Source organism: Cynoglossus semilaevis, chromosome 13, assembly GCF_000523025.1.
Source record: "Cynoglossus semilaevis isolate Cse_v1.0 chromosome 13, Cse_v1.0, whole genome shotgun sequence".
NCBI classification, from domain to species: domain Eukaryota; kingdom Metazoa; phylum Chordata; class Actinopteri; order Pleuronectiformes; family Cynoglossidae; genus Cynoglossus; species Cynoglossus semilaevis.
In genome coordinates, this window is record NC_024319.1 from 16814280 (window position 1) to 16823175 (window position 8896).

General features: G+C 43.5%; 1 protein-coding gene across 1 annotated transcript in view; it reads left to right on the forward strand.

Annotated features, from left to right (window-relative positions):
- LOC103388791 (teashirt homolog 1) overlaps nucleotides 1-5365 on the forward strand; it is a 37290-nt gene extending 31925 nt beyond the window's left edge. Inside the window, exon 3 of the mRNA XM_008323958.3 lies at nucleotides 442-5365. Coding sequence (XP_008322180.1) covers nucleotides 442-3983 — 3542 coding nt within the window. The 3' untranslated portion in view covers nucleotides 3984-5365. The remainder of the gene's footprint in view (nucleotides 1-441) is intronic.
- Nucleotides 5366-8896: the final 3531 nt, after the last annotated feature.

Consider the following 8896-nt stretch of genomic DNA (forward strand, 5'->3'; position numbering starts at 1 on the left):
GTAAAAGGCTACGAGGCAGTGAGGGAAAAGTAGGTGATAGGAGGAGCTGAACATGTAAGCACGCAGCTGGCTAACAAGGCCAAACAGCCAGTCATTCCCTGGGAAACATGAGGCATGTGTGCAGGAATAAGAACTCGGGAAGAAAAAGGACAACTGTCAGAAGCTCAGTGATTTATTTTTCCCTTAGAGGCTTTTTTCACCACTGGCTTTCAGAGCCACATGTGTGTGTAAAATACACACTAACTCATGCATGCATTCAGACAGACACACTCGGTGAAAGAGAATAAAAGCCTAACTATTTCTATAAGTGAATATTCCTTTTATGTTATTTGACTGCGGTCCTGTTGGTGAACTGTAAATCTTTAATTTCACTGAGCTGACCTCTTTTTTTCTCTCTCTCTCTTTCCTGTGTCTGTTTTCTTTCTCAATCTTTCTCTCCAGCGTACATGCCCGAGGATGAGCTGAAGGCAGCCCCCCATGATGAGGAAGAGCACCTGCAGGATGATGGCCTCTCATTAGACGGCCAGGACAATGAGTTCCTGTGCAACGAGGAAGAGGAGGATGCGGACGGAGGCCAGCCACCAAGCTACAGAGACTCTCCACTCAGCAATGGCACAAACCCTGACGCTGGATATGGGTCTCCACTCAGTGATGCAAGTGACAGACTTACAGATTTCAAGAGCACCTCTTCCACTGACGGTCAGGAAAGGGAAGGTGCAGCATTGCCCTTTCGACCCAACAACGGCCTCTCTTTCCAGGATAGCCTGGCACAGATGAAGGCTGTCTATGCAAACCTCATCTCAGATGCCTCTTGGTCCAGCATTACAATGGACATCATGAAATCCAAACCTGCTGCTGCAGGAAGTATCAACAGGGCCCTCACTTCTCCAGAGCCAGCGTCCACTGCCTCTGTTTCCACAACTTCTACTCTAAACAAGAGTAGTGGAGTTAGTGTGACTAGTAGTCACCACAATGGCAGGAGCTCCAGCAACACTGTCAACCATAAAGGCAGTACGAGTGGCAACACTAATGGCACAGCAGCTAGTTCTGTCGGCAGCCACAGTGCAACCAGCAGCAGTGGGAGCAGTGGTGGTGCAGCTAGTAATGGTGGTGGTGTGGCATATGATTGGCACCAGGCAGCTCTTGCCAAAACTCTTCAGCAGACCCCTTACCACCTTTTGCCAGAGCCAAGCCTTTTCAGCACAGTGCAGCTCTACCGGCAAAACAATAAGCTGTATGGCTCTGTGTTCACTGGTGCCAGCAAGTTTCGCTGCAAAGACTGCAGCGCTGCATATGACACACTGGTTGGGTTGACAGTCCATATGAATGAAACGGGCCATTACCGAGACGATAACAAGGACAATGACGACGATCAGGGAAAGCGTTGGTCCAAACCGCGCAAGCGCTCCCTGATGGAGATGGAGGGAAAAGAAGATGCTCAGAAAGTGCTGAAGTGCATGTACTGTGGTCACTCGTTTGAGTCTCTGCAAGATCTCAGCGTTCACATGATCAAGACCAAGCATTACCAGAAAGTGCCTCTCAAAGAACCAGTGCCAGCCTTGGCCACTAAACTGCTGCCCACTTCTGCTAAAAAACGAGCTATTCAAGATGCCATAGTTTCTCCATGCTCCCCAGAGTCTGTTCACATTGGTAGTGCTGGTGGTGGTGGCAACATGTCCCTTGGTGATGTTGGTAAGGATGCAAAAGCTGTAACAAACCCCTACGTTACGCCAAACAACCGTTATGGGTACCAGAATGGTGCCAGCTACACGTGGCAGTTTGAAGCTCGTAAAGCCCAGATCCTAAAATGTATGGAGTGTGGCAGCTCCCATGATACACTGCAGCAGTTGACTGCCCACATGATGGTCACAGGTCACTTTTTGAAGGTCACAAATTCTGCGTCCAAGAAAGGTAAACAGCTGGTCTTTGATCCGGTGGTGGAAGAGAAGATTCAGTCGATCCCTTTGCCACCAACTACGACCAGACTTCCCGTCCCGACAAGTATAAAATCCCAGCCTGTGTCTCCTGCCCTCTCCTCGGGATCAGAGGAGAAGAGGGAAGGGAGTGAGGATGAAAAGATGGATGGCTGCGAGACAGTAGAGAGGAAAATTAAGGAGGAGAAGGACGATTCAGGTGAGAAATCTGAGACTGACACCACATCATATAAGTATCTGAGAGAGGAGGATCTTGAGGACACGCCCAAAGGGGGTTTAGATATCCTTAAATCTCTTGAGAACACAGTATCCAGTGCCATCAGCAAGGCTCAGACAGGCACACCCACATGGGGAGGCTACCCTAGCATTCATGCAGCCTATCAGTTGCAAGGTGCAATGAAGAGCTCCACTACTGTTCTACCCCCGACTGTGCAGAGCGTTCAGATGCAGCCCATGTTTAACAGTGGGCTACGGGGCATGGTGAGTGATCCAAACTCAGTAATCCATTCACCTCGCAGCCCTTCCTCTCCAACCCCTCTAAGGAGCAACGTCACTGCCATGGAGGAACTCGTAGAGAAAGTGACAGGAAAAGCTGCCACTGTGAAGAAAGAAAAGGAGGAGAAGCTGGTGAGTCTGGACCGATGCCGGCCGCCATCGATAGTAAAATCTGTCTCTCCTGCACTTAGAGAGCAAAGAGAGCAATTAGCATCTCCAAACGACCTTTCCGGTGGTAAACCATCTGGTATGAGAAGTAGCAGCCCAGGCAGTGTAGATTCTGAGCTCATTTGCAAGAAGGAGCCAAAAGAGAGTCTAGTAGACGGACACAACAGCCATTCAAAGAATGGCTTGGAGACATGTCAGTCCCCAGTAACTAATGGTAACAGCCTTGGCATCATCACTGACCACTCACCGGAAACTCCCTCCATCAACCATCTTAGTGCACTTCAGTCAATCATGAACACACACCTGGGTAAGGCCTCCAAAACTGTCAGTCCTGCTGCAGATCCGCTGTCTATGCTCTACAAAATCAGCAACAGCATGATGGATAAGCCTGCCTTCAACTCCACTCCTCAGGGCAAGTCAGCGGAGCCCATCAACCACTTTCAGTGGTATGAGAACAGTGACCAACCCATAGACTTGAGTAAAAGTAAGGCCTCTACAAACAGTAACAATAACAATAACAACGGCAGCAGCGCCCTCATGAACAACAGTAGTGTAAATGGTAATAAACCCCTGGTTTCCCTCCCTGACACTCTCTCCTCGCCTCTGAGAGAGAACGCTCTGATGGACATTTCAGATATGGTTAAGAACCTCACTGGCAGACTGACGCCCAAATCTTCCACTCCCTCCTCAATTTCCGAGAAGTCAGACGCTGATGTCAGCGCATTTGAGGATGCCCTCGACGACCTCTCTCCAGTTCAGAAGAGGAAAGGGAGGCAGTCGAACTGGAACCCTCAGCATCTACTCATCCTCCAGGCACAGTTCGCCTCCAGTCTGAGGGAGACCTCCGAGGGTCGCTACGCAATGACTGACCTGGGCCCTCAGGAAAGGGTCCACATCTGTAAGTTCACAGGTCTGTCCATGACCACCATATCACACTGGCTGGCTAATGTCAAGTATCAGCTGAGAAGGACTGGAGGCACCAAGTTTCTCAAGAACATGGACTCGTGCCAGCCCGTGTTCCTGTGTGGTGACTGTGCCTCCCAGTTCAGGACTCCCTCCTCCTACATAAGCCACCTGGAGTCTCACCTGGGCTTCAGCTTGAAGGACCTGTCCAAACTGTCAGCTGAACACCTACGGGAGCAGCAGGCTGCCTCAAAGGTGATCACAGACAAAATGACATTCGGCAGCCCCCTGTCAGTGTTGACCACACCAGAGGAAGACACAGGCTCTGTGTACCAGTGCAGACTTTGCAATAGGACATTTGTCAGCAAACACGCAGTCAAACTGCACCTCAGTAAGACCCACGGCAAGTCTCCAGAGGACCACCTGGTGTTTGTCACCGCTTTGGAGAAGCTGGAGAAGCTGGACAAGATGGAGAAGGTTTAAGCAGGGTCTCCTGTTGAGGACAGAGGCTGACAGCTGTGTAACTGACGAGAATTTCATTGCACTAAAATGACATTGTTCAGAGTAACTGCACTGGGCCGAACTGAGCCGCCGGAAAAAAACAAACAAAACAAAAAAAAAAACAAAAAACGTCTTATTGTTTTTTTGTTGTGATAACTGCCTGACTGGACCATGTCTTTTCATGTTACGTTGTTTTTGTTTGGTTTTTGTTTTGCCAAGCTTTTTTTACACTTATTTTGTAATATATTTATATGCTATTTGTCTGATCTGTGCATGTAATTTAGTGAACCATGGTTAAAACATGAGATTTTAATCTTTTCATGGCAAAAAAATACAACTACTGTTTCAATGGTAAAAGTGGTGAATGGAGAGAATTGTTGGAAGAGAAAACTGTATATTACTTGATATGAAGAAGGTGGAAAATTAAATGTATACACCAAACGAATGAAATACCTTGAAAGACTGAAGTAGCACCTTAGACAGTTGAATTTTGAATTTGTAAAGAGAACATGTTTTGAAATATCTTGCATTTGTCAAAAACAGATGTGATTTTAAAAGGATCAAAGATGATTATTCCCTCCTCCCCTCTGTTTTTTTTTTTTTTTTTTTTCCTTTTGTGTTTTGGGTAGATCGTTTCACTGCAGTGTTTCGATGAGGAATGGCCTGCTCATAAACCTGTCAGTGTATTTAAAAAAAATAAAATAAATAAGAGAACATGAACATTTGGGTGAAATGAAATTGCTGCTTTTGGTTACAAGTCAATCAGTGAAAATGAATGGCCGCGAGTATGCAAGTTTGCTCCAAAAAGATTTCCATTGTTGTGAAATTTCACCTTATTGCAATTTTCCAGTCGTATGGTTTGTTACAACTTTCTCTTTTTGAAATTGTGTGGCTTTATTCAACTGTAAAGAGAAAAGTCCGTTACATGTAAATGAATAGCAGTGAAACGTCAGTACTCCATAAAAACACATATCTTACCATCGGAAACTGCTCCACATTCTTTGTATCTTAAGGTGTGTGCATTCTCTAACTTTTATATGGTCATTTTATATACGAAAATGATTGAAAAAAATAAAAACAGATGGTGTACATAGATATATGCTGTAGAGCTACAAATGTCCTTTTTTTAAGAAAATACAAATTTAGCTTCTTTGGCTCGGTTTACAGAAATGATTTTAATTATACTTGCATCCAATTTGATGCATGAAATGGTGTGGAAAAAAAGAAATAAGCGATGCACAATGACTATACATTTCAATGTTTTATCAACAATATTGTAAAAAAAAAAACTTTTTAGCACCAATTAGTTTGTTTCATTTTTTTTCTCAATTGTAAAATAAACCCCAAAGCAGTTGTTAACAGTCATGCATTTGTGGTTGTGTGTTTTATTTGTCACGGTTGGTCAGCACAGTTGTGTGGAGATACAGAAAGCTGTAAAAGTTTCAAAGACGTCTAACCCGGACACAGTGTAATAGGATTTATTTTTTCCTTCAGATTTTCTTCTGGTATTTTCTTTTTTTTTTTTTTTTTAGCACATTTTTGTAACAGACCTGCTTTTATGTCTGCAAATTTTGGGAGCAGGGAAAAAAGAGTCAGTGGTGTCATACTTGTAACTGATGACTGAGCCACATCACACTGCAGATGATCATGATGATGAAGATGATGGGGCGATAAGCCTGTAAGGCTGTCTATTGTACTTTAAAATAAAACCCCATGCTAGGCTTGTGACCGGTCGTCAGAGGGTCGGTCCTGAAAGAATCACTGTTAAAGTGTATTAATGATGGCACTGTGTTTGTGCCTGTCTTCTCAGAACAAATAAGATGGGTTTTACACAACATTTAAAATATATATTTCTCCAACAGCTGTGCCATAACTTATTATCTTTTGTCTAAAGATCTGGCTTGGGGGCCCATCGTAGCACATTTTGTGGAATTTAATTTTCACTAAAATTTGGTTTTATTAGCCTTAGATCAGAAGTGCCCGAAAAGTAGATTGGAACCTACTAGTAATAGGCAGGAAAAAAAAATAACATTATCCATCCATAAATACTTTTTGATGGTCAGGAATTAACATGAGTGATTATATACTTAAGTAAAATGTGTAATTTGAGTATTTTCCCTTCACTTGATTTCCACAGCCATCCTATGGTTGTTTATGTACATCCTTCCTGTCCATTTCTTCTCCATTGTCTAATGTTTGCATAGCTGCTCAGAGGCCATAAGAGGCGATAACAGCGTCTTATCTGCCAAACAGTTCTTTATGATCAGACGTGTCAGTGTGCCATGTTTGAGGCCCATGTCCCTCTTCTTTAATACCACATTCACTCAGGTGTAGTTCTATTAACTTAAAAACACAGCCCCAAATATGACCTGACACATGCGCCTGACGGGATTCGTTATCTAAATGACCTCTACATGACCCTAACCCTAAGGTAAGCAGCCGGTTTTTTAGTCTTTCTTTCAAAGGAGCCCTGCAGGTAACTGTCTGCATCAGGAATTTGATCTCTCATCTCACCCTCATGTCTCATGTTTCTGATTGAGTACTTACAGAAGAAGTCTTTGTATGGACAAAGCAACGCTGCAGTGTTATGACTTCCATTCCTCACACTCACAACATGTCCAGTGTTGGGCTGAGTCAGTCACACACACTCACACACTCTCTCAGCTGTATTAGCAGAGTGTCTTTGTGCAATTAAACACCTCCTCGATCTGGCTGCGCCTCGCTGTGTTGATACACGGAATCAGTGACAAAGGAAACACAGGCGGAGAGCAGATTAGCCCGGCTGAAGATGCAGCTTCCACAGAAACAGGCTGTGAGAGTTGGGTTATAAAACAAACATGGCAGATAAACAAGCGACATTCGGAGGAGATAGTGTTCCTGCACAGCTGAAAATAAAAACACCTTGTAGGTTTAATACCCCACAGCTAAACCGGTAATTTTGCCACGCCGTCAGATAGCGGCTCGGCCGACAGAGACTCCTTCCTGCTTTGTGAGAGATCAGTGCACTGTTTTCTGTGCGTATTCTATGTAAATTACATGCAATAATCGCCACGCACGACACAATGCTTGTTCCCGTGGAGCAGACGGAAACTGAGGAAAGATAAACGCAGGCTGGGCAGATTTGCATAGCCTTTCTGTAACGGGTGCCGCTGAACGTGAGCCCTGAGGATTGGTAGGGATTTCCTCAAGGTTTTGTATAAGTAAATGCCTGCTTCCTCTCAGGGCTGGGACCATTATGTACAGCAGACAGGGGTGTGTGTGGAAGGAGAGCACAAATGGAATAACAAAATCACCTGGGCTGGTGGGAACGCAGGCAGGGAGTATTAGCCTCCATGACTGGCTCCTGCCTCTGTGCTGATAGAAGGAGCACACACTGGTGTTTCCACTGTTTTCAATATGCTGTAGACACTTGGGTTTCCTGTTGGACACAGAAATCAAAGGCACAGGCATGGGAAGTTAAATAAAGGGGGAGGGGCGGTGGATGTTGAAACCCATTAGACCCTAAGGTGTTTGATCATTTTACAGAAGGTGACCTCATGCAGTTCAAAGTATGGTCTAATCCGGAATCTAGTGTATGTATGTATAAGGGAAACACGAGCCCACACCTAAAGTCTGCTGACAAGTCTTTTGTTCTGATTCCTACTTCCGCGCTTGTTGTTTCTGGCCTGCAAGTGATAACGACAAAAAGATCATTGTCAAGCATGAAACAAAGACGCAGCGCCTGCTGAGGAGCCCAGCGTGTATCTGCTGTCTGTAAAACCTACAACTTTGCTCGCAACTCTGATGCGTAGTTTAATACCCCTTCCCAAAAACCTCCACACAAACAAGCAGACAAACATGTCTGACAGATCCAGTAAACAATGCAACAAATGACTGAGAGTCTTTGTGCAGCATCAGACACTGACGTCGCAGGAATCTGTTTGGATTCTGATAAAGTGTCTCATTGTGGAAATTTGCACTGGGTTAGTTATCAGCATTGCATGTTTACAAAAGATACCTCGTCTTTAAGTCAGGTTGTGGACCGGATTCAGTGATGATCCTCAGCTTACATTGTGAAGTGTACAGAATTTGTGGCAGTTCAACGGAAAACGTCGGGGGGTTATGTGCAGTGTCAACACGGGCTCCGCTTGAAAGCTTTCCTGTATATAAACATCCCTTTCAACTTCCTAATACCTGAGCTTTTATCACATGACCCGCAAATTTTCTACCGTCTCTTTTGAAATCAATACAGCACCTTAAAAAATACCTTTGTGAGGTTACCGCAGCTTCAGTATAGATTAAATAAAATCCACCAGTAGTACAGTGTACGTATGTACTATTCATATACATGAGGAGAACGGATCAAAGCTTTAACAGAGAAATATTCAAAAGAACTCCTGCCATAAAGTTCAATTATGTTGTATGTGAACTTACATTAAAGTATAATTTCACTTTCCCAATAATAATCACGTTAAATTAATTTAAAAAAATAAATAAAAACATTAAATTGATTTTTTTTTAAATATAAACATATAGCAATGTTTTAAAAACTATATTTAAAATTACTTTAATTAAACAAAACTTGCTAGTATTTATGAAACATGATTATTGTGACTGAGTGGAAAATGCTCTGCTGCAGCAATGGTGTAGTGTCTCTTTAAATATTCCAGGTTCACACTGATTACGAAAGAAGATTCAGCTGCAGCATGGAGCAGTGATTGACTGAGAAAAGGAAGATTGGGATTATAGTTTGAACAATGTTTTGTTTTTGTTGTTGTTTTAAAGAGAATTCTTAGTTATTTTACATCAAACATTTTAAAGAAAAAGTCCTAACTTGTGGATTTAACCAGTGATGTGGAGTGAAAAGCAAAGGTAAGAGTTGTTTTTTGTTTTATATGTTGCTGCTGTGTGTATTC